Genomic DNA, 26950 nt, shown 5'->3' with positions numbered 1-26950 from the left:
CAGAAACGTTTGAAACGCATCACGATAGGTGGATATTCTATAAGGGAAACGTCACTGTTTGTTATTAAATATGTATTTTTCGCGGTGAGAAACATTTCCAAATTTCTCGACAACTCAATACTATTGTGATCTCTTCGGGATAAAAAAAAAATTTGTATAAATTATTATATATACATAACGAAGTTATAAACTTTCTATAGAATAAAGTGAAATAAAGCGTGTTTTCACTTGATAAATGATTGCAGCAATTTTCTTCTCTATAACATAGGCAGGATATCGAAAAAATAAAATACACTTATGTTTTTAATTTCTAATGTTGTTTTACTATGACGATATTATAAATATTTTTCCCTAAAAGGTATAACGAATTTTTATTAATAATTTTCTTAAATATGATAAATTTGTAGAGATAAAAACGTCATATATACATTACATTACGTGTCTATTATATGGTTCCTAATACAGTAAAATAAGACAGGGCAGTTTGCATCACCTTAAAATTGGTTATAGATTTTCAATTTATGTAATATATATATTCTAAAAGATATTTATATTTGAACTAGATGTACCGAGGTAATCAATGACATTGACAAAACAAACATCTTTCCAGCCGAAAGTACAGAAAGTAATGTCTAGATTACTCATTACCTCTTTTAACCTAGGTAAACAGAATTGCTATCAATACAACATTATATGCTATCATAAAAATAAATCTTTCATTTTCTTTTCTTTACAAAATTTAAGCGGGTACATTTGACAATAAAAATATAATTTGTAAATTTTGGAATATATTCGACATATTCGTGGAAAACTCATTACTAATCAATTTCTAGATAAGTTAATGTCCTAGTTTTTTTTAGTGCATGAGACGACACGATGTTGAAATAATTGAAAAATTAGTACAAACTGTATTGCAAGTTGATGTTTTTGTAAGCAATTGACTTCGCGAAAAGTTGTTTGTTTGAAATAAATATTTTCGACTTCTTTGTTCCGACACATTGTTTTCCCATTTTCTGTAAGGTAGCTCGTTTGTCTGACTTTGTATTCTTTCGTATTAGAACATATAGAAACTGTATGTTTTAATCGGTATCTGAAACAAATATTTTAACAGGGATTAAAGTTTTTCCAAGAATTATAAACAAACAAAATAAATCAGTTTTTTTTAAGCACATCCTATTACAATATTTGTTATATACATATAATTATGATTATTATTACTATTATATTTTATTATAAACATTATAAACATTAAAGCTTACATATGAAAGTTACTTGCGTACAATTACTTTGCGTATAATTTTAATATTATTATAATAAGAGAAAAAGCTCTTTTTTATTAATACGTACACCATAGTAAATATTAAAATTATGTTTATCCGATGGCTGCAAATATACTGTAGTCATGTTGCACGTACACTATATAAATATTAGTGTCGGCGCACACTACGAAATATATAAATACATTCAATGGGGATGCATATAAGATTCAGTAATAAAATATAAAAATTAAAGCTCACTTATCTCGAATCATATTTATGATTTTCTTTGTTTGTTTGTGCATACTATAAAAACATTAAAATGATTATCATATATGTATGATAAATATTATAATTTTATGTGTATGACATTCCTAAAGTATCGAAAAAATGAAATATATACACTTAATATTAAATATGAAATATGTTTTAGTATAATTATTACAAATTTTTTTTACAAATAGCTAATGGTTTTCTTAAATAATAATTTTCTAAAGGGGCATATATATTACCATCTCATCTCCTTTTTATATGGATGATAATAGATATTATTAAAAATCTTATTATAAAATTGGAGAGATGAGTCCGCTGCAACATTAAAAGAAGTTAAAAAAGAGATTAAAAGGTATTTATATCAATCAGATATATCATAGAGTTATATATAATCATTGATGTAACAAATCTTTCCAATTGAGAGTATACAAAGAGGATCTCCTATGATGAAATATTTTTAATAACAATAGAGAAAGGCAATATAAGCCAGCATAGGTTGTAAGAGCATAAATGAAAACTCGATTTTTTTTAAAATAAAGGAACACATTTATTTGAACGCTTCGGTCTATCTTTAGACCATCTTTAAATATGATTTTTTATTAAGAAAACTTGAGCTTTATTTGCGCTCTAACACCCTGCGCTGGCTAATATTGCCTTCCTTCTTGGTGTTATTAGTTTTATTTAAGAGTCTTATAAATTACTATTTTTAATAATCTTCGGTTTTTATGAAAAATGTATTATCATTAATCAGCCATATATGCACAGATCTTAAGTGCGCCCAAAAGCCTTAAAGACAAAAGTAGTTATTTCTTAAAATAACCCTTATCAATGAAATTATAATAGTTAATTCTTAAAATAATGCTTATCAATGAAATCTATGACTTTATATCATTGAATTAGCTTACAGAAAAAAAAATGTAAAGCGAATCAGGAATAAGAAAGATATATTATTACGATAATTTATGGTTGTCAGAAACATTTGAAACGCGTCACGATAGGTGGATATTCTATGAGGGAAACGTCACTGTTTGTTATTAAATATGTAATTTTCGCAGTGAGAAACATTTCCAAATGTTTCTCGACAACTCAATATTATGATGATCTCTTCGGTAAAAAAAAATTATTTAAGTTATTATATATAGATAACGAAATTATAAATTTTCTCTAGAATAAAGTGAAATATAGCGTGTTCTCACTTGATAAATGATTGCAGCGATTTTCTTCTTCATAACATTGACAGGATATAAAAAAAATAAAATACATTCATATTTCTAATATCTGATGTCGTTTTATTGTGACGATATTACAAAAATTTTTTCGTACATGGTATAAATTGGATTATTAATATATGTATATATTCATCTTTTTATCTTTAAAAAATTATTATATTTAGGAAAATTATTAATAATAATTATTATATTATAATAATAATAATTATAAATAATATATACAAACATGTCTATTGTATGGATCCTAAGGCCGTGAAATAAGACATGGCAGTGTGCATCACCTTAAAATTGGATATGGATTTTTAGTATTATGTAATATATATTCTAAAAGATTAATATTTATATTTAAACCAAATGTACCGAGCTGATCAATGACATTGACATAGTAAACGTCTTTCCAGCCGAAAGTGTAGAAGGAACGATACTTCTGTTAAGAAATATTTTTAACAATGTTTTGCTTTTTATGGAGAATGTATACCATCGTGAACTGTACCTAAAACACAAAATATCTATAAGAAATCTTCAAAATATGCATCTTTTTATTTATGCAAATCGTTTAGAAGACTTTTGGTGAGATGTATTATAAAAAATAATAAACAAACATATTGCTATTCAAAAATGAATGTAATAATACTTGTCTAGTAAAGTTATACTTTTTATTTGCGAGGATTATACGCATATACTAGAGATTGAAATTTTTATAATAAAATTTTAAAGGAGTAATCAATTATATCAAAGTTTTTTGTTGTAAATATGTATGACATTGTTATTTCTTTGATTGACGTGGAAGTAATGAATCTGAACAGTACGTTATAATTGCGATGCAATTCTTATTCAGTGATTAAGCTCCTTTACATGCTACATTTAAGAAAACTAATAGAATGATGATTCTTACGCCTTGTGAAAAACTTCTGTGCTTCTATCGATCAACAACTGTCCAGGAAAACACATGCATATAAGATGAATAAATGCACCTATACATATACAAAGATTTCTTATTACTTCTTCTGTATGTCCTAGTTTATTGATAATCTGCAACAATTACATCACGGAGAATATATGTTATTTTAAAATTGCCGGATCTCCCTCTAATTATAGATTAGTAATTAATTTTTATAATTAAATCTTCTTCAATGAAAATTAAGAAAAATCGGGAAAAGTTATCATTTTTTTCTAATATTTTTGTATGGCACATGTACATATCTTTGTAATTAAATTTTGAATTTTGTGAAAATAAATATTATTTGAAATGGGAATTGAAAAATATCATTTTGTTATTTATTTGATTCTTCTCAAAGTTTAGTTTGCCACCAGCTTTTTTTTTTAATCGTTAATAACTAGGAAATTATTGGTGTGTTGACATTTTTGAAAAAAAATTTATTTTAAATTGGCCAAGAAATTTTTCATTAATAAAATATTTGGTGATTTTGAATATCTTGCTGGGATGTACATTATTCATTGAAAATATATATATTTTTTAAATTTTACCTGTAGTCCAATTATGCTTAAAATCAGCATATTAAAAGATATAAGAGCAAACATCACGTGTGTGAACATAGAGTCCAGTAGGTGAACATATCTAAGAGATCGGGATAGAATAATTAAATATTAAAAATCGAATAAAACAGTTTTATTGATGAAATATTTTGTTAACATCATTAAAATTATTGATATGATTATTATTATCAATAAAATTACAAACTCTAATGCAAGTTGATGTTTTTTCAAACATTTCATTAATTCATGATAATCATCGTTTATAGAATCGTGTCTTTCTATAAATAAATGCGTTCTTGTGCGTATTTTCTCATTATCGTTAGTCTTAACACTTGTTTGGCCCACAATATTTTCAAAACTATGGCTTAGAAATAGAATAATGTAAGTTAGGATAATTTATATCGACAAATTTTCTAAATTTGTATGTTTAAAAATGAAGAATGTTTTAGAAATATAATAAATATTTTAACTAATAATAAAAGAGACTAGTGAGAATTAACGCAGATAGAAAACGTAAAACTAAAATTTTTAATTAAATTAAGAAGGCTTATTTATTATACTAAATTTATTTATTTTAATTAAGATGTTTAGAAATAAAAAAAACGATATCTCAAGTTTTCACTGTTACTCACCTGATAGCCGTAAATAAACTGCAAGCATGTAACACACATATTACATACATGGTATCGATAGATAATATAATCGCTATAGCGGCCGCAGTAATTATATAAATATGAAATAGGATGAGATAATAATACTTTTCTTTATCCACTCTGTATTCGGCTTGAACCACGTAGTTCAATGGTCGCGATTCATTCAATGGTATTACGATATCTAAGATTCTTGGAATTAATGGAATAAATAAATACAGCACCAATATTGTATATAAGTATGCTGTGAAAAAAGCATATGTTGTTTACGGACTTTATACGGCATTAGATATTATAATAAACGAGGTTCTTTCATTTTATATTTCAATTTATAAAATTATAATGTATAATAAAAAAAATAGGTCTTTCTTATTATAATTTTATAAATTCAAAATGTAAAATAAAAAAACATCATTTATTTTAATTTGAGACTCGAGAAGAAAAAATATTTCGTATTTACTATAGTATGTATAATATTAATAGTGGCAAAAATAATATTTGACGCTTGTTTTCGTGTAGCGCACTACATTTGCAAAAACAAAATGTCATATTTTGTGATGTATGTTACACTTTACAAGGTATATAAAAATTTTTTAGACAAAAATTGTAGGGATTGGAATTTCTGAACATTTTCTTTAATGCTTATACTTTTTAGGTATATTTCACCGTCTCGGAACTTTTTATACGCTTTATATTTTATTTTCACGTTTCTCTTGTCATTCGTAGAGCGAGACTCAAGCAAGTAGGTAACGTTGTCTGCTTCACTCCTATATATGTCATTGTATTACTTTTCGGTACGCAATCGCGACGAGTACTACGTAATGTTGCAAACAATTATCGATATGATTTTTATAATTAATGATTTATTATTGTTATAACATCAGTTTGCACATTAATTAATTAATGTTCAATAATTTATCGAATTTTCTCGAGTAAATGTGAATGCTATTACAGAATAACAAAAAATGAATAAGACTGAGGAGGGAAGCCCGAGAAGTCGAATGAATAACCACATGGTAAGTATAATGCAATTTATAATGTTAAAATTTAATTTTTAAGAGAGAGTGGTTAATTAGCTGTTTGTGAATATATTAGCTATTATTAAAGTTTTATGGATTTTATTTCGTTCTACGACAAATGTTAGGCTTACGGGAAAATAGAGTTATGTTAAGAAAATTTTAAAGTTTTATTAATGTATTTTAAAATGATTAAGTATATCGTTTCTAATTTTGTTGATTCCATTACATTTCACGATTAGGTATTTCAGACATGCTAAGCATAATAACCGATAATAATATTTATAATATTAAAATCTTTTGAACATATTTAACATATTTGTTAATTCTAATAGCTGCGATGAAAAATCAATTTATGGTCAAGTTTTTAGGTTACAAATTATTATTATGTATTTTTTCATTACATTTTCTAAAAATTAATAATGACTGTGCGCAGATCGCTCAAAATGAATAAAATTCATTCAAATAAAAAATGTTTCAAAGTGTATCAACATTTGTAATAATATTACGTGGATTTTTTTTGATTGTCATTTGAAAACATTATTCATTACCTGCGTAATACTTTGTTATTTTTTGGCCGATATCAGCATAATATTTCAAAATATAACGTTCAGATTTGCTATTAAAGACACTCCAATGATTACTCATTAGTCGTAGTAAACGTCGGAACTGATTAATATAAAAGAAAAGATTAACAACGAATAAGCACATATATTATTGATATTTATTTAAAAACTCACCTTGCTATTATTTATGATAATATTCATCAATTTCATATTAGAACCAATACAAACAAAAAAAGAAATCATACTTTCGATAGCTATATCTACATCACCCCAAGTGTCATGTAATAAAATTATCTATGAAGTAAAAATTTATCATTCAATCGAAATTAATTGTATACTGTAAATTAACTATAAATTTTAATTTATATACAAAATAAATACAAACCAAAAAAGATGAGAATGTAATAAATGTATATTTTTATTTAAAAAATAAATATTGAATGTATTATTTCTTAACTAATTTTATTTACCAATGTATAGCTGCACTATTACTTGCAAAATTAGTACGACAGTTACCTGAGTGGCAAGAAAGGAACACTGTATTATTGTTAAGAAAATCGGTAGCAACACCTTGAGTGTTTTATGCTGATAAGGCCAACCACCAACTCGCGATAAAAATAACTTATTTGAGGCATAATACTTTTCCATCTCCGCATGCATTATGTCGTAGGCAGTCTTTATGCGACTGTCTTGTCGCGAATCAATTTTCTCCTTAAATATCCGACATGAGGGAGAAATGACGTGGACAACAAAAACAATGTGATTACGATAATACCGGATTGTCAAACATTGTATGCGAGCCGTGAGAGGTATATATTTAAATAATCGATATAAGATGCCGTTTTTATATTCTATCAATTTACAAAAGATCTAGAATTATTTCGATAGAAATTGCTAACTATATATGATGATAAAAAAATATTCAGAAACTTTCTCAGTGAAAAATATATAGTCGTCTCAGATAAGTGCGCGAAAAGAAGATCGAGTAATTTTAAATTATTTTAATTTATTTTTAAAACACACACACATAGATATTTTTCTGTTATTACACGTAGATTAGTTTATTGTTTAATATTTATTATATATTATTTTACCTACATTTAAATATATAAGAATTTTAAAATCAGATGATTTTTTAATAGCAGATTCTTTGGCAGAATAACAAATTGCTTAAAGTAATTTCATTTTTCCTTAGTGAAAGTGTTGATGCATTAATTTGAGTTATAAGTAATAGAAAGAGAATGATTTTCCATAAACTAAATTTTATAAACTCAAATTATTAACGAAACTATATTTTACAGTTAGTTTCGGCAAGTATTTACTTTAAGAAAATTTTAATTTGAGGTTTACAGTTGCAAAGATGTATGATTAAAAAATTAGGAATTTGTAATAAAATGATGAGCTTTCTCGACACTTTCACCAAAGAAAAATCAATTGGCTGAAAAACTTATATTAAATATAGACCCAGTGATTTAAAAATTATATACGTAATATGTTAATTGTTAATATATCGATTAATTGAGAATTAAGTTTTTAATAATTTACTCAATTACGAGAATTATAAAATATACGATATATTTTCGCAATACAACTTTATACATAAATTTAGGAGTATCTACAAATTTATTTTTATCACAGTATAATGCTACAAAAGACATTTGATTAGAATAAGCACACAATTATTATTTCATAGAGGAGAACGTCATGAAGTAAGACATAGCGGTCTGTACAATCTTAAAAGGGAAACATTACTATTTTAGTGCGATATCTTATGCTGTAAAGATGAAATTATTATAAATATATAGTTTGAAAGTTCTTACCATGCTATAATTAGCCATTGACATCACATATATTTTACCAGCGGTTAACGTACATGGTACGATACTTCTATAAAGCAGTATCCGTAATAGTCTTTTGCTTTCCAAAGAAAATGTATACCAATGCGACCTATAACTGAAAGATTTTTTATCTCAGCGATTTGTTAAATTCTCTACACATCAATACATATTAAGGTAATGCTAATTTGTAGCATGTTTTACAATTATTGAACATTTTTTTAATAATAAATTATCTAGTCTTTTGCTTTCCAAAGAAAATGTATACCAATGAGATCTATAACTGAAAGATTTCTTATCTCAGTGATTTGTTAAATTGTCTACACATTAATACATATTAACGTAATGTAATTTTGTAACATGTTTTATAGTTATTGAATATTTTTTTAAGAATAAATTATCTAGTCCATCTGAACTTTTTGTTAATGAAAATATCGAAAGAAATTATTTTTTGGATGTTTCTAATTTTTACCATCTTATATATTTTTCGTTCTTTGTAATTGTAAGTCTCAAATTTGAAAAAATTTTATTGAAGTAAATTTGTCCTAAAATTAATATAATGTAGTTAATTTTACATATTATATATTTTAAAAATCTTTTTAAAAAATCTTTTTTTTTATAATCGCTTATAACGAAATTTATTGATGTGTTGACATTTTCCGTTAAAAAAAATTATCCCTGAATTGACCAGAAGATCTACTATTAAAAAGATATCCGATGGTTTTGCTATACTTGTATGCTCTATATACTATATACTCAGTACTTTATACGTATATTAAAATATATGTATTAATACACATTTTTTTATGTCATAGGAAAAATTTATCTTAAAAGCGCATTATTTTAAAATGCAAAATTTTACAGGGTAAACAATGCGATAGTTATTACATATCATTGGAACTTTTAATATCTAACAGAAATTTGGTAATACATTTAGTAAAACGTTTAAAATATCCAGTAATAAAATGCTATATAAATATATATAATAATGTTATTGTATATATTTTAAATAATTGTGATAATCCCAACATGTGACGTATAATTTTCCAACGATATTTTTTTAAATTTTATTTATTAAATATCTTATGTGTGTTATTTTTACACTTTATCAAATATGTTTACGCTGTGATCCATCAATCTTTGCCCCGGCAGAGACATGCACAAAAGATGGAAAAATGCCCCTGCGCATAAGGATATGTATCTAATTAATTCGTCGGTACGGCCTAGATTACTCATTACCTAAGTAAATAGAATTGCTATCAATACAATACTATATGTTCGGATTAATATAAATGTTTCACCTTTTCATTTTTACAGAATTTAATTATATACTTGCTTGAATTCCTATAAGGCTCAAGGCGAGCATGTTACATGCTAGTTGGATGCCTGTCGATAATCTGAATGCAGATTCCAATATGCGGGCATATCTGACAATGGACATAATTCCTAAAGTTAGGAATATATTCGAAAAATTCTCGCATAACTTTTTACGAATCAATTTTTAGATAAGTTAATATTTTGGTTTCTCTTGTGTGCATGAGACAACGGTATTGAAAATATTTGAAAAATCAATACAAACTGTATTGCAAGTTGATGTTTTCGTAAGCAGATGACTAATTCGCGAAAAGTTGTTTGTTTGAAGTAAATATCTTCGACTGCTTTGCCCCGACATGTTGTTTCCTCATTATCCATAAAGCTGCTCGCCTGATCTTCCGAAACTATATGTTCTAATCGGTATCTGAAACAAATATCTTAACATAGATTAAAGTTTTCTGAAAATTATGTACAAAAAAGATAAATCAATTTTTTTACAGCACAACTTAATACTTATACAAACATAAAAGTCTAGATATGAAAATTAACACTTTGCACATAATTTTAATATTATTATAATAAGAAAAGAAAGCTTTTTTTATTTATATATACACTATAGTAAATATTAAAATTGTGTTTACCCGATGGCTGCAAATAAACTGCAACCATGTTGCACGTACACTATGTAAGTAGTGTCGGCGCATACTACAATTGACATAACTGCTATAACTGCCACGTATGAATGAAACAAGATGAAATAATAGTATTTTTCTCGATCTATATGATATTCGACTTCAAATAAAAATTTTCGCGGACGACTCTCATTAAGAGGCATTACAATGTCCAGAATTTGCGGCGACATTGGCATTAACAGGTACAGTGACGTCGATGAATAAACGTAAACTGCGAACAATTGAATGATTGGTACTGTGCTATCCCATGATTAATTATACATTATTTACAAAGACAGCTGTTTGCAAGATAAATAAATTTACGATGTTTTTTAATATCATGAAACAAAAGTGGAGGGAGACTAGCTTACTTGCATAAAATATTACCACTTTTCTACTGAATATAACGTAATCCTGTAAAATCTCAACGTCCGTAGGATTGTTAAACACTTGCCAATGATATTCAATTAAAGAAAATAAGTATCGCATCTAAAAAATTTATTATATCAATAAATATTTTTATAAGATGTAATAATATACATGTATCCATGTACCTGATTAATTCTAAAGCTAAGATTCAATAGTTTTGTGAAACAGGCAATTACAACTATAATCGAAATCATACATTCAACTGCGATGTCGACATCTCCCAAAGTGTCTAACATTCGTGTCATCTGGGAAAATGAGACGTAAAAATTCACACAAGACCATAATTTTTTTTTTAAAGAAATTCTATGTTATTGTATCGCTGCACCACGATATTTTGTTCCGATGGTAATTAATAGTTAATATCCAAAAAAAATTAACTGAGATATTTACAGCTTAAAAGAAAAGTTTTAATACGGTTGATTTATTCATATATCGATAATAATAGAACAAGATTTTTTTCAGATTTAAAATAAATATAGTGAAAGATATACGCACGTGTCACAAATAGCCGAGATCGAGTGATTACCTCTGCCATAAGATAGGTGATGTCGATGACCGCTAACACGATCGGTATTAATATTCTCATAGGTTTGCTCTGAGAAGGCCAAATTCCAATTTGCGACATGAAAGTCTTGTTAACGCGATAGTAACGCAGTATGTTCGCTTGCATGATGCACCTATCCGTCGTGATGGATGGACAATCGATGAATGATACAACGAGCAAATGCTTCGTAGGGGATGTTGGTTGTCGTGGTAACAAAAGTGCATGATAAAAACGCTGTGGATATTTATCGATAATGTCATGTTGTCAGTTACACGGTCAGGTATCTATTTCTTTAATAGTTATATTTGAACGCGATCGATCTGAAAACGCGAATGATTGACGCTTTTCAGTGTGACAGTTCGATTGAAGACCTGGACAGAGGGGACGAAGGCTAAGTATCTTATTATATATTTTGAAGAAACGGGAAATAAAAAAGTCAAAGATATAGAAAATCAATTGCCCACACAGTTTACAAATTGCCCAGTTTACAACTACTGTGATAATCTTGTTACTTCGTATTTCTATAGAAGATACAATATGAAATCGAAATATTATACATAAAAGCAATATAGTGAAGTAATATAAAAAATTTCAACTGTGAAAATATTGTGTATACTGATATATACTGATAAAATATAAAAAAAGATAATACATGTCATATTTTTATTTTATACAAGATTCTATTCTCATCTTTTCCACCATTTATTTATCTGTATCTTTCATCAAAACTTTGAACTATTTGATCAATGTTTGTGTGAGTGAAAATTGTGAAACGCCATTTGATAATAATTGTATATATTGTTATATCAGGCTAAATATTTTAACATAAATAGCATATAGAATTAGTTAATAAATATTTTATTTAATTACACGAAAGTACATTGTAGGACGTTAATTGCAAAAGAGATGCTTAATAAAATCAAATCTTTGATACGTATGGATATATTTATCGAAAAGATGTTAACACATTATTGTTTGTGCTATTTGAAAAGAGAGAGGTGTGTAATTGACTTTATAATATAAATTTAAATCTAGAATTTAAACGACACGCGACGAATTTGATTTGTATGGAGGATTAGCGCTTTAGTAATGGTGTTTTACGAACAGTTTCCTTTAGCCATCAACTTGTACGATATACAATCTTTCAATAAAATTATTGTAATTCCTTTGAAAATCTGAACATATATAGCCGTTATACTAAACTAAAAGGTAATTATTTACTTTAACAGACACCTCGCCGATGACCTTGACCTTGATATATGTTATAGAGAGAAAAGTACTGATCAACTTTTCCTAATAACTTAATTAGCGGTCTCCTTTGGTTTCTGAGATATGCGACTTTGAAATATTATAATTTTCCTACATACATGTGCAATAGTACTAATAATTTTCATTTTTATTTGCATGGAAAAATATGAGCGAGGGAATATTTTTATAACATACACACACACACACACACACACGGAAAGTTGCAAACTCATGTGAACTTTGCTTTGTCTTGCAACGTACATGCGAAGCGAGGTGGACGGGGTGGGTGCAGAAGGGAGAGGGCTGAAGGCCCCCCTTGCACCCCCTCTCTCCCCGTGTATGTGTGTGTGTAGCGTGTGTGTGTGTGTGTATGTTATGAAAATATTCCCTCGCTCATATTTATATTATTCCATGCGAATAAAAATGAAAAATATTAGTACTATTGCACATGTATGTAAGAAAATTATATTTCAAAGACGCATTATTCAGAAACCAAATGAGACCGCGGCAAAATTCAAAGCATGCGTTACTTAGGAGTGTACTCTCTACAACATATGTCAAGGTCATTGGAATCGGGGTTGGTATAAGTAAACCCTCCCTATAAATAAATATTTACATAGATACATACCCAAGTAGAACAGAAAATCACGATAGTGTCAAACAAATGTCAAATGACGTCAAAATGATGTCAAAATGACGAGAATATGACTACAAAAACTCACTTTTCGATCATTTTTTAATCATTTTGATGGATTTTGACATTATTGTGACTTTTTCTTCTACCTAGGTAGGCATTATATATTATATACATATGTATTAATTTAAAAAAAATTTTATTATTATTTTAAGCTTATACTTATGCTTTTTTCTAAATTTAAATGTTTGTAAAGTTCTTCTTTATTTATTATATAAATTATATGATAAAACAATGTGGAGTTTTTTTCTAAAACTTGGAAAATACTTGTAAAACATTTAATACATTACAAATATATCACATATTTTTTTGTTTCACAGATTTCTTATGAAGATCACTGTGTACTGAATTTAGAGTATATTCTTTATTTGGTTAAATAATGAAACGTTACTTTCGTTCCTAGTAACTAAAGTATTTGTAGATCAAATATATATATATAATTTTAATAATTTTTAAAGAGAATAATTTATTCGCAATATTTATTAATATTACTAATTTATAAACAATATTTATATATAAAACAAATATATGTATAATTTATGTTATTAGTGGTAAAACACTATTTATATATATAAAGCAAATAAATAAGAAAATAATTAAATTTTTAAAGAATAATTTATTTTTCAAAAAAGAAAATCATTGAAATTATATATACTTATCTTATAAATATTGCAGTTATTTGCAACGATAAACAATATTTTCTAATACTATAAAAAATTTGATATTGTAAAAAAATTGAAAATTATCAATGAGCTTTTTCACATTTTTACCAAGGAAAAATCAATTTGGCTGAAATACCTTCTATTATTATTAAAAAACAGATCCAGTGAAGGTTCAATCTTTCATAATTTACTGAATTATCAGAATTATAAAATATACGATATATTTTTGTGAAACACAACTTTATACATAAATTTAAGAGTATCTACAAATTTATTTTTATCACAGTATAATGCTACAAAAGACATTTGATTAGAATAAGCACACAATTATTATTTCATAGAGGAGAACGTCATGAAGTAAGACATAGCGGTCTGTACAATCTTAAACGGGAAACATTACTATTTTAGTGCGATATCTTATGCTGTAAAGATGAAATCATTATAAATATATAGTTTGAAAGTTCTTACCATGCTATAATTAGCCATTGACATCACATATATTTTACCAGCGGTTAACGTACATGGTACGATACTTCTATAAAGAAGTATCCGTAATAGTCTTTTGCTTTCCAAAGAAAATGTATACCAATGCGACCTATAACTGAAAGATTTTTTATCTCAGTGATTTGTTAAATTCTCTACACATCAATACATATTAAGGTAATGCTAATTTGTAGCATGTTTTACAATTATTGAACATTTTTTTAATAATAAATTATCTAGTCTTTTGCTTTCCAAAGAAAATGTATACCAATGAGATCTATAACTGAAAGATTTCTTATCTCAGTGATTTGTTAAATTCTCTACACATCAATATATATATATAAATATATATATATATATATATATATATATATATTTATAATCGCTTATAACTGAAATTTATTAATGTGTCGACGTTTTCCCTTAAAAAAAATTGTATCTGAATTGACCAGAAAATCTGCTATTAAAAAGATATCCGATGGTTTTGCTATACTTGTATGCTATATGTACTATATACTCTACTTTACATACATATATTAAAATATATGTATTGATACACATTTTTTTGTAGTTTACATGCGCGTAAAGTGGCACATTACACGCATGTTTTCCGTGCGAGAAGTAGCCAATTGCACACGAAAAAAAAGTACAGGCAACATGACGGTAACAGTGACGAAAAGAGATTGTCGTACTCGGAAGATTGCGGAAGAAAGATTGTCACACTCTTCGCAAACATAACCTCAGTAATCACGCAAAACATTTACGTAATATACTACTTTACACACACGTGTACTACAAAATAGTATGTGATAGACGTGCGGATGGACTATTGCCTACTCGTGCGGATGATCGCATTCGTCTTGGGTTCGTGCGTCCAACCCCGCGCTCATGGGCAATAGCCAACTTCCCACACTTGTATCGCAATATATTATTATATTATAAGAAAAATTTATCTTAAAAGCGCATTATTTTAAAATGCAAAATTTTACAGGATAAACAATGCGGTAGTTATTACATATCATTGGGAATTTTAATATTTTAGAAATTTAGTAATACATTTAGTAAAACGTTTAAAACATTCAGTAACAAACCATTATATATAAATATATATAATACTGTTATTGTATACATTTTAAATAATTGTGATATTCCCAACATGTGACGTATAATTTCCCAACGATATTTTTTAAGATTTTATTTATTAAATATCTTATGTGTGTTATTTTTACGCTTTATCAAATATGTTTACGCTGTGATCCATCAATCTTTGCCCCGGCAGAGACATGCACAAAAGATGGAAAAACGCCCCTGCGCATAAGGAGATGTATCTAATTAATTCATCGGTACGGCCTAGATTACTCATTACCTAAGTAAATAGAATTGCTATCAATACAACACTATATTTTCCGATTAAAATAAATGTTTCACCTTTTCATCTTTACAATATTTAATTATATACTTGCTTGAATTCCTATAAGACTCAAGGCGAGCATGTTTAATGCCAGTTGGATGCCTGTCGATAATCTGAATGCAGATTCCAATATGCGGGCATATCTAACAATGAAGACATAATTTGTAAATTTAAAAATATATTCGAAAAATTTTCGCATAACTTTTTACGAATCAATTTTTAGATAAGTTAATATCTTGGTTTCTCTTGTGTGCATGAGTATATAATACAACGGTATTGAAAATATTTGAAAAATCAGTACAAACTGTATTGCAAGTTGATGTTTTCGTAAGCAGATGACTAATTCGCGAAAAGTTGTTTGTTTGAAATAAATATCTTCGACTGCTTTGCCCCGACATGTTGTTTCCTCATTTTCTTCATCCATAAGGCTGCTCGTCTGATCTTCCGAAACTATATGTTCTAATCGGTATCTGAAACAAATATCTTAACAGGGATTAAAATTTTCTGAAAATTATGGACAAAAAAGATAAATCAATTTTTTTACAGCACAATTTAATACTTATACAAACGTAAAAATCTAGATTTGAAAATTAACACTTTGCACATAATTTTAATATTATTATAATAAGAAAAAAAAGCTTTTTTTATTAATACATACACTATAGTAAATATTAAAATATTAATGTGTTTACCCGATGGCTGCAAATAAACTGCAACCATGTTGCACGTACACTATGTAAGTAGTGTCGGCGCATACTATTATTACCATAAGTAATATAACTGCCGTATGCGTATGACACAAGATGAAATAATAGTATTTTTCTCGATCTATATGATATTCGACTTCAAATACAAACTTTCGCGGACGACTCTCATTGAGAGGCATCACAATGTCCAGAATTTGCGGCGACATTGGCATTAGCAGGTACAGTGACGTCGATGAATAAACGTAAACTGCGAACAATTGAATGATTGGTACTGTGCTATCCCATGATTAATTATACATTATTTACAAAGACACCTGTTTGCAAGATAAATAAATTTACGATGTATTTTAATATCATGAAACAAAAGTGAGGGAGATTAGCTTACTTGCATAAAATATTACCACTTTTCTACTGAATATAACGTAATCATGTAAAATCTCAACGTCCGTAGAATTGTTAAACACTTGCCAATGATATTCAATTAAAGAAAATAAGTATCGCATCTAAAAAATTTATTATATCAATAAATATTTTTATAAGATGTAATAATATATATGTATCCATGTACCTGATTAATTTTAAAGCTGAGATTGAATAGCTTTGTGTAACAAGCAATTACAACTATAGTGGAAATCATACATTCAACTGCGATGTCGACATCTCCCCAAGTGTCTAACATTCGAGCTATCTGAGAAAATGGGACATAAAAATTCACACAAGACCACAATTTTCTCTTCAAGAGAAATTATGTATTACTGTATAATGGCACCACAATATTTTGTTCCGACGGTAACTAATAGTTAATAACAAAAGAAAATTAACTGAGATATTTACAGGTTAAGGAAAGTTTTAATACGATTGATCTACTTGTACATCGATAGTAATAGAATAAGTTTTTTTCATATTCAAAACATATATATTTGTTTTAAATATAAAAGAAAATATCTTTAATCTCTCTAAATATCTTTCACTATAGAAGAAGATGTACGCACGTGTCACTAATAGGCGAGATCGAGTGATTACCTCTGCCATAAGACAGGTGATGTTGATGACCATTAGCACAATCGGTATTACTATCCTCATAGGTTTGCTCTGATAAGGCCAAGTGCCAATTTGTGACATGAAAGTCTTGTTAACGCGGTAGTAATACAATATGTTCGATTGCATGGTGTATCTATCCGTCGTGATGGACGATCGCAGAATGATGTAACGAGCGGATGCACTATGCAAGACGGTAATAAAGATGCGTGGTAAAAACGTGACACGGAGGATATTTATCATAATGTTACGTTGTCGATTACGCTATCAGGTATCTATTTCTTTAATAGCTATTTGAATGCGAGAGCGTTATTGATTGACGCTTTTCGGTGTGACAGTTTGATTGAAGACCTCGACAAAGGGACGAAGGTAGGGCTGCCATCCGTCCTGTTTTTCCGGATTTGCTCTAATTTTTCAAGCGTCCGCTGACGTCTGGGGAAATTTTTAACAGTTGTCCGGATTTCTCATCAAAAGATTTTATTTTAATATTACTATTGATTAGTAATATTTTATATTTTTCTAAATATTGATAGTAAATATGTTTCTATTATATTGATTAATAATTGTATCTTATTATAGTTATTGATTAATAGTTGTGTAATTGTATATTTTTTATTAAACAATAATAGTTTATTTATACTTTGTAAAAATTACCCAGGCATATATAAAAATTAATAAACTTCTTTTTAATATGTATACATTTAATTCTCGATTTGTGATTTTTCTAGTTTTTGAAATTCCTTCTGTCTAAATTATATATATATATATATATATATATATATATATATATATATATATATATGTATAAATAATTTTTATATTATCTTTTTTTATATTATATGTGCTATATTTTGATTTTACAAGATTCTATTCCGACTTTCTTCCGCATTTATTTATCTGTATCTTGCAACAAAATTCTGAACTATTTCATCAATGATTGTGTGAGTGAAAATCGTGATACGCCATTTGGTAATAATTGTATATATGTTATATTAGTCTAAATATTATAACATAAATAGCATATAGAATAAGTTAATAAATATTTTATTGAACTACACGAAAGTGCATTGTAAGATGTTAATTACAAAAAAGATATTTAACGAAATAAAATCTTTGATATATATGGATATATTTATCGAAAAGATATTAACATAAGACATTATTGTTTGGGCCATTTGAAAAGAGAGATGTGTGTAGTTGAGTTTACAATATAAATTTAAATGTAGAATTTAAACGACACGCGCGCGCGCGACGAATTTGAATTGTATGGAAGATTAGTGCTTTAGTAATGGTGTTATACGAACAGTTTCTTTTAGTTATCATCTTGTACGATATACAATCTTTCATTAAAATTATTGTAATTCTTTTGAAAATCTCGACATATATAGGCGTTATACTAAACTAAAATTCATGAATATCTAAAAAGTTCTTGTTTCAGTCGGAATATGTTGTTAATTTAAAATTAATTTTTTCTAGCTTTAAAACTTATAATTATCAAATAAAAAAACATATGAAATGTTAATGTATTTTTACGTCATTATTTTTAAGTTTTTATTTTAAGGAATTTGTTTCTATTCTCAGAAAAATCTGTTGTGTATGAATAATCTAAATATATACAATATTATATATTTTTATCTTTTAAAAATATTTAAAACAGAGAGCTAATTGAGTTTTGATGTAATAGAATAATTATATTTATAGTTACGTGCAACGGAACACGTGCGTATTACTATAAAAGCATCCATCGTTGTGGATTGAAGTAGTACATATATGTTTTATTCTGTAGAAGTGTTCATAGTGCGAATAACTTTAGATACATATGCATTATATATTATATACATATGTATTAATTTTAAAAAATTTTTATTATTGTTTAAGCTTATATTTATGCTTTTTTCTAAATTTAAATGTTTGTAAAGTTCTTCCTTATTTATTTATCATAAATTATATGATTGAACAATGTGGTGTTTTTTTCTAAAACTTGGAAAATACTTGTAAGACATTTAATACATTACAAATATATCACATATTTTTTTGTTTCACAGATTTCTTATGAAGATCACTGTATACTGAATTTAGTGTATGTTCGTTATTTGGTTAAATAATGTAATGTTATTTTCGTTCCTAGTAACTAAAGTATTTGTAGATTAAATATATATATAATTTTAATAATTTTTTAAGAGAATAATTTAATCTCAATATTTATTAATATTACTAATTTATAAACAATATTTATATATGAAACAAATATATGTATAATTTATGTTATTAATGGTAAAACACTATTTATATATATATATATATAAAGCAAATATATAAGAAAATAATTAAATTTTTGAAGAATAATTTATTTTTCAAAAAAGAAAATCTTTGAAATTATATATACTTGTCTTATAAATATTGTAGTCATTTGCAACGATAAACAATATTTTCTAATACTATAAAAAATTTAATATTGTAAAAAAATTGAAAATTAGCAGTGAGCTTTTTCACATTTTTATTTTAAGGAAAAATCAATTTGGCTGAAATACCTTCTTTTAAAAAACAGATCCAGTGAGGATTCAATTAGTTGAGGATTCAATCTTTCATAATTTATTGAATTACAAGAATTGTAAAATATACGATATATTTGTGCGAAACACAACTTTATACATAAATTTAAGCCTATCTACAAATTTATTTTTATCATAGTCTAATGCTACTAAAGACATTTGATTAAAATAAGCACACAGTTATTATTTCATAGAGTAGAACGTCATGAAGTAAGACATAGCGGTCTGTACAACCTTAAAAGGGAAACATCACTGTTTTAGTGCGACATCTTATGCGATAAAGCTATAAAACCATTATAAATATATTTGAATATAGTTTGAAAGCTCTTACCGTGCTATAATTAGCCATTGACATCACATATATTTTACCGGCGGTTAACGTACATGGTACGATACTTCTATAAAGCAATATTCGTAACAGCCCTTTGCCTTCCAAAGATAATGTATACCAATACGATTTGCAACTGGAAGATTTTTTTATCTGAGTGATTTGTTAAATTCACGTCAATGTATCCTTAATGTTAATGTGTAGCATGTTTTATAGTTATGGAATATTTTTTTAATAATAAATTATCTAGTTCGACTGAATTTTTTGTTAGCGAAAATGTCAAAAGAAATCATTTTTTTCGTGTTTCCAATTTTTACCATTTTATATATCTTTTGTTATTAATTGTAAGTCTGAAATTTAAAAAAATCTATTCAAGTAAATTTGTCCTCAAATTAATTGAATAAAATAGTTAAATCCACAAATTATGTACTTTACGAAAAATCTTGTTTTTTATAATCGCTTAAAAAAATCTATTCAAGTAAATTTGTCCTCAAATTAATTGAATAAAATAGTTAAATCCACAAATTATGTATTTTACGAAAAATCTTGTTTTTTATAATCGCTTAAAACGAAACTTATTGATGTGTCGACATTTTCGTCGACTTAAGGAAAAATTATCTCTGAATTGACTAGAAAGTCTACTATTAAAAAGATATTCGATGGTTTTGCTATACTTGTATGCTATACTATATACTCTGTACTTTATATGTATATTAAAGTAATGTGTATAATACACATGTGTATAAATGTGTATAAATACACATTTTTTTATATTATAGGAAAAATTTACTATAAAACTGCTTTTTATGAAAAATAATAAATTTCATAAAAAACTTATTATAAAAAAATTTATTATAGAATAATATAAAATTATTTTAAGTTGCAAAGTTTTATAGGATAAAAAATACGAAAGTTATTACATATCATCGGGAATTTTGATATCTAGCAGAAATATAGTAATGCATCTAGTAAAAAGCGTAAAACATTTAGTAACTGCTGTATAAATATATATACTATTATTGTATACATTTTAAATAATTGTGATATTCCCAACATGTGATGTATAATTTCCCAACGATATTTTTTCTAAATTATATTTATTAAATATCTTATGTATGTTATTTTTACGCTTTATCAAATACGTTTACGCTGTGATCCATCAATCTTTGCCCCGGCAGAGACATGCACAAAAGATGGAAAAACGATCCTCCGCATAAGCAGGCGTATCTAATTAAATCGTCAGTATTGTCTAGATTACTCATTACCTAAGTAAAGTAGAATTGCTATCAATACAATACTAGTAGCTCCGATTAAAATAAATGTTTCATCTTTTCTTCTTTACAAAATTATATACTTGCTTGAATTCCTGTAAGGCTCAAGGCGAGCATGTTACATGCCAGTTGGATGCCTGTCGATAATGTGAATGAAGATTCCAAATAGCGGGCATATCTGACAATGAAAACATAATTCGTAACTTTAGGAATATATTCGAAAAATTTTCGCAAAACTTTTTACGAATCAATTTTTAGATAAGTTAATATTTTAGTTTCTTTTGTGTGCATGAGACAACGGTATTGAAGATATTTGAAAAATCAGTACAAACTGTATTGCAAGTTGATGTTTTCGTAAGCAGATGACTAATTCGTGAAAAGTTGTTTGTTTAAAATACATATCTTTGACTATTTTGTCCCGACATGTTTTCTCATTTTCCATAGAGCTGCTCGTCTGATATTCCGAAACTATATGTTCTAATCGGTATCTGAAACCAGTATTTTAACAAGGATTAAAATTTTTCCGAAAATGATGTTACGTACAAAAATAAGAAACTTATGTGCAGAAACTCATCTCAAACTATATTGTAATTATTGAAAACTAAGATGAAAACTAATCTAAACTCAGTGAAACGAATACTCTCTCTGTCTTTTTGCTAACTTTGGATTGGCAGAAGTCGGGAGTAAAAAATAAATCAGTTTGTTTTTACAGCACACCTTAATACAATACTTATATTTACATGAAATTCTAAATATGAAAATTATCACTTTGCGCAAAATTTTAATATTAATATAATAAGAAAAAAGCTTTTTTTTTAATTAATACATACACCAGTAGTAGATAATCAAATTGTGTTTACCCAATGGCTGCAAATAAACTGCAACCGTGTTGCACGTACAGTATGTAAGTAGTGTCGGCGCATACCACCATTATCATAAGTGATATAATTGACATACACGTATGACACAAGATGAAATAATAGTACTTTTCTGGATCTATATGATATTCGACTTCAAGTAGAAACTTTCGCGGACGACTCTCATTGAGAGGCATCACAATGTCCAGAATTTGCGGCGACATTGGTATTAGCAGGTACAGTACCGTCGATGAATAAATGTAAACTGCAAACAATGATTGGTATTGTACTATTCCGTGGTTAGGTAATAAATTATTTACAATGACAGCTGTTTACAAGATAAATAAATTTACGATGTTTTTTTAATATCATGGAGCAAAAGTGAGAAAGACTAGCTTACTTGCATAAAATATTACCACTTTTCTATAGAATATAACATAATCCTGTAAAATCTCAACGTCCGTAGAATTGTTAAACACTTGCCAATGATATTCAATGAGAGAAAGTAAGTGCCGCATCTAAAAGATTTATTATATAGATAAATATTTGTATAAGATGTAATAATATACATATAATGTACATATATGTATGTACCTGATTAATTCTAAAGCTAAGATTTAATAGCTTTGTAAAACAGACAACTACAATTATACTCGAAATTATACATTCAACTATGATGTCGGCATCTCCCCAAGTGTCTAACATTCGAACTATCTGAGAAAATAAGACACAAATATTCACACAAGACTACAATTTTCTTTTTAAAAGAAATTATGTGTTATTGTATAATGGCACCACAATATTTTGTTCCGACGGTAACTAATAGTTAATATCAAAAAAAAATTAACTGAGATATTTACAACTTAAGAAAAGTTTTAATACGATTGTACTTGTACATCGATAATAATAGAATAAGATTTTTTTCATGTTCATAACCAATAAATTTGTTTTAAATATAAAAAAGGATATCTTTAATGTCTCTAAAGATCTTTCTCTGTAGAGAAAGATATACGCACGTGTCACGAATAGCCGAGATCGAATGATTACCTCTGCCATAAGACAGGTGAGGCTGATGGTCATTAGCACAATTGGTATTAATATTCTTGTAGTTTTGTTCTGATCAGGCCAAGTGCCAATTTGCGACATGAAAGTTTTGTTAACGCGGTAGTAATGCAGTATGTTCGATTGCATGGTGTATCTATCCGTCGTGATGGACGATCGCAGAATGATGTAACGAGCGGATGCACTATGCAAGACGGTAATAAAGATGCGTGGTAAAAACGTGACACGAGGGATATTTATCATAATGTTACGTTGTCGATTACGCTATCAGGTATCTATTTCTTTAATAGCTATTTGAATGCGAGAGCGTTATTGATTGACGCTTTTCGGTGTGACAGTTTGATTGAAGACCTCGACAAAGGGACGAAGGTAGGGGGTAGGGCTGCCATCCGTCTGGTTTTCCCGAATTTGTTCTAGTTTTTCAAGTGTCCGCTGACGTCCGGTGGGATTTTTTACAGTTGTCCGGCTTTCTCATCAAAGGATTTTATTCTAATATTACTATTGATTAGTAATATCTTATATGTTTCTAAATATTGATAGTAAATATGTTTCTATTATATTGATTAATAATTGTATCTTATTATAGCTATTGATTAATAGTTGTAATTGTATAATATTTTTTATTAAACAGTAATAGTTTATTTATACTTTGTAAAAATTATTGATTGATGCTTCTCGGTGTGACAGTTTGATTGAAGACGATACGTATACGTATAAGATAGATACATATGCATTATATGTTATATACATATGTATTAATTTTAAAAAATTTTTATTATTGTGTAACCTTATACTTTTGCTTTTTTGTAAATTTAAATGTTTGTAAAGTCCTTCTTTATTTATTTATCATAAATTATATGATAAAACAATGTGCTGTTTTCTCTAAAACTTGAAAAATACTTACTTGTAAGATTTAATACATTACAAATATATCACATATTTTTTTTCACAGATTTCTTATGAAGATCACTGATATGGATTTTAGAAATGTACTGAATTTAGTGTATGTTCTTTATTTGGTTAAATAATGAAATGTTATTTTTGTTGCTAGCAAGTATGCTACTAAAGTATTTGTAGATCAAATATATATATATATATATACATATAATTTTAATAATTTTTTAGGAGAATAATTTATTTTCAATGTTTATTAATATTACTAATTTATAAACAATATTTATATATAAAACAAATATATGTATAATTTATGTTATTGTAAACACTATAATATAAAGCAAATATATAAGAAAATAATTTATTTCTTCTTTGGAGAAAAATTTTTAAAGAATAATTTATTTTTCAAAAGTGAAAATCATTGAAATTTTATATACTTGTCTTATAAATATTATAATTATTTGCAACGATAAACAATATTTTCTAATATTATAAAAAATTTAATATTGTAGAAAAATTGGAAATTAGCAATGAGTTTTCTCAAATACTTACCAAGGAAAAATTAACTAGGAGAATCTGTTATTAAAAAAAAACATCTGATTTTGGAACATTCTATGTACATAATATGTTTATATATTGATTAGTTGATAACTTGTCACTCTCAGATGTATAGGGTGCTTTCGCAACATACAAATTGGTAAGTTGGGTTGCCTATCTGACGATCGGCAGGGGCATGCTTTACCAACTTCGCATAATCGAAAAATAATAAAATCAGGGGATCGATCATGTAATTTTTTTTTTTTGTGAAAAGTGAAAAAATTACTTGATTGATATCTTAAATATCCTAAATCCGGTAGAGAATGAAGAAACTGAAATCCGCTTTTAACATACAGTATAATTGTAATATTTAATAATATAAATAAAATAACATACACGGAGAAAATTTTATATTAAAAAATTACTTTTGGATGCTGAAAACTAATCCGTTTTCCAAATTAGTTTATTATGTCAGATATTTTAGTAATTATTAGCTGAAACCTCAAAAACTCGTTATTTAGGTTATTTTATGATCCATAAATTGTCAAATTTATGCAATACTGAAATTGATGTAGGTCATTCTTATAGATTTTTGGATATTGAAAACGATGTATTTTTTCAATTAACCTATTATATCAGGAAATCTCAAAAAATCAAAATAGTGGTTTCAGCATCAAAAAATTTATAAGAATTACCTAACTGATCTGTATCGCGTAGAGTTAACAATTCGTGGACCGTCAAAAATAAACCACTAAAAATAACCAAAATAACAATTTTTTTAAGTTTCAGCTAATGGTTATCAAAAAAATCTGATATAATTGGCTAATTTAAAGGACGAACTTGTTTTCAGCATTCAAAAATCTATAAAAATCATTTATACTGGTTTTTGGAAATGTCTCTTGTAGGTCTGCGTAATTTACGCCGAATTATGAGAATTATAAAATATATTAATATTAAATATGTAGGATAATAAAAATAAATGAAAATTTAATATTAATAAATCGTTTGGATATATTTATAATAAAAGAACAGTTTCTGTATAGGTAAGATAACCAGACGTTCTGGATTGTGCGGGACAGTCCCGGATTTGAGCTCTTTGTCCCGCATTAAAATTGTCCCGAAAAATGCCCCGGATTGGACCGAATTGTCCCGTAGAGAGAGAGAGAGAGAGAGAGAGATATTTAATCTATCTAACTTTTTAACATATTTTCACAGACAAATTACTGTTTCCTTCAGATGACGCTATTGTTTCAGATAGCGTTAGTTCTCTAGCATTATGTTTAATTTTAATTTTGATTTAAGTTTGATGTTTATTTTATGGGAGAAAAGTATTTAATTTTGTGATATTGATTTATATTAATTTGTAAGAAATTAAGAAATATGTTCTCTCTCTTTCTCTCTGTCTCTCTCTGTCTCTCTCTCTCTCTCTCTCTTCTGCACTTTAAATATATTAATAAATGTAAAAAAATATAAACACGCGTTTCTCGAAAAATCATGTTTCTCACGTGTAATTATGACGACTGTTTCTACAGTGATCAAATGTTTGAATAATTAAAAACAAAAATATGGAAGCCTGTTTAATTTCTTGCTCTCGTCGGAAAAAGTAAAAGAGAAAAGAAATGTAAGTCATTATTAACTTATACAATGTTGCTTGTATATAGTACATTATATAGTATAACAACAAAATATTTTGTAACTTTAAAATTGAATTTTTCTAGCAAAAAACATTAAGGATCACACAATTATATAGATAAAAATATATACAAATATTCACAGATTGTTTATCTTTATTTTAACAAATTTCTTCCATTTTTCAAAAAGAAAATCCTTTGGATGTGAATGATTTAAATATATAATATTATATATTTCTATCTTGAAAATACTTAAAATAGATAATTGAGCTATTGTAGTTATATACAATATAAT

The 26950-nt window shown here is 27.0% G+C and overlaps 3 protein-coding genes across 8 annotated transcripts; all 3 read right to left on the bottom strand.

The window, feature by feature from the left end:
- Positions 1-2965: 2965 nt before the first annotated feature.
- On the bottom strand, positions 2966-11871 carry LOC140670310 (uncharacterized). The gene is made up of 17 exons (XM_072900871.1): positions 11263-11871; positions 10862-10981; positions 10679-10796; positions 10278-10539; positions 9902-10060; positions 9659-9749; positions 9425-9561; positions 8263-8440; positions 7004-7198; positions 6662-6781; positions 6473-6590; positions 4888-5149; positions 4461-4619; positions 4247-4337; positions 3654-3790; positions 3119-3251; positions 2966-3039 (listed from the first exon to the last, which is right to left on the bottom strand). The coding sequence occupies exons 1-17, from the start codon at positions 11404-11406 to the stop codon at positions 2989-2991; spliced, it is 2475 nt and encodes an 824-aa protein (XP_072756972.1). The 5' UTR covers positions 11407-11871; the 3' UTR covers positions 2966-2988.
- A 2285-nt stretch (positions 11872-14156) lies between these two features.
- On the bottom strand, positions 14157-19438 carry LOC140670598 (uncharacterized). Its single transcript, XM_072901286.1, has 10 exons — positions 19229-19438; positions 17509-17955; positions 17054-17173; positions 16871-16988; positions 16471-16732; positions 16084-16248; positions 15831-15921; positions 15597-15733; positions 14353-14485; positions 14157-14265 (listed from the first exon to the last, which is right to left on the bottom strand). Exons 2-10 carry the CDS (start codon positions 17764-17766, stop codon positions 14215-14217), a joined length of 1335 nt encoding a protein of 444 aa, XP_072757387.1. The 5' UTR covers positions 17767-17955; positions 19229-19438; the 3' UTR covers positions 14157-14214.
- A 525-nt stretch (positions 19439-19963) lies between these two features.
- On the bottom strand, positions 19964-23998 carry LOC140670599 (uncharacterized). Of its 6 annotated transcripts, none has more exons than XR_012047595.1 (9): positions 23548-23997; positions 23126-23241; positions 22932-23049; positions 22535-22796; positions 22007-22162; positions 21762-21852; positions 21546-21668; positions 20407-20539; positions 20025-20309 (listed from the first exon to the last, which is right to left on the bottom strand). XR_012047595.1 is itself a non-coding variant. In XM_072901288.1 (9 exons), the coding sequence occupies exons 1-9, from the start codon at positions 23834-23836 to the stop codon at positions 20259-20261; spliced, it is 1353 nt and encodes a 450-aa protein (XP_072757389.1). In that variant the 5' UTR covers positions 23837-23998; the 3' UTR covers positions 20025-20258. The 6 variants fall into 6 exon arrangements, 5 of the variants coding, with proteins under 5 accessions (XP_072757392.1, XP_072757389.1, XP_072757390.1 ...); XM_072901288.1 differs by having other exon boundaries at positions 21532-21668; positions 23548-23998; XM_072901289.1 differs by having other exon boundaries at positions 20026-20309; positions 21532-21668; positions 23126-23245; positions 23579-23996.
- Positions 23999-26950: the final 2952 nt, after the last annotated feature.

Source organism: Anoplolepis gracilipes, chromosome 10 (genome assembly GCF_047496725.1).
Source record: "Anoplolepis gracilipes chromosome 10, ASM4749672v1, whole genome shotgun sequence".
NCBI classification, from domain to species: Eukaryota; Metazoa; Arthropoda; class Insecta; order Hymenoptera; family Formicidae; genus Anoplolepis; species Anoplolepis gracilipes.
Note: the sequence above shows the minus strand (reverse complement) of the source record. Positions and strands in the feature narration are given on the sequence as shown.

Excerpts from the sequence above, each read along its gene's own strand:
- LOC140670310 (XM_072900871.1), bottom strand. The coding sequence starts at position 11,406 with ATGCAAGCGAACATACTGCGTTACTATCGCGTTAACAAGACTTTCATG. Across the intron at positions 7,199-8,262 it reads ATAATAATTTCATCTTTACA|GAGAAAATTGATTCGCGACA; the intron begins GCATAAGATATC and ends CGGATATTTAAG. Across the intron at positions 6,782-7,003 it reads GTTCCTTTCTTGCCACTCAG|ATAATTTTATTACATGACAC; the intron begins GTAACTGTCGTA and ends TTTACTTCATAG.
- LOC140670599 (XM_072901288.1), bottom strand. The coding sequence starts at position 23,836 with ATGATAAATATCCCTCGTGTCACGTTTTTACCACGCATCTTTATTACC. Across the intron at positions 22,163-22,534 it reads AGTTTATTTGCAGCCATTGG|ATACCGATTAGAACATATAG; the intron begins GTAAACACAATT and ends TACTGGTTTCAG. Across the intron at positions 21,853-22,006 it reads AAACATCAACTTGCAATACA|ATATGCCCGCTATTTGGAAT; the intron begins GTTTGTACTGAT and ends TTTCATTGTCAG.
- LOC140670598 (XM_072901286.1), bottom strand. The coding sequence starts at position 17,766 with ATGATAAATATCCTCCGTGTCACGTTTTTACCACGCATCTTTATTACC. Across the intron at positions 15,734-15,830 it reads TGAGTCTTATAGGAATTCAA|GTAATGAGTAATCTAGGCCG; the intron begins GCAAGTATATAA and ends CTATTTACTTAG. Across the intron at positions 14,266-14,352 it reads CAATGGCTAATTATAGCATG|ATTGTACAGACCGCTATGTC; the intron begins GTAAGAACTTTC and ends TTCCCGTTTAAG.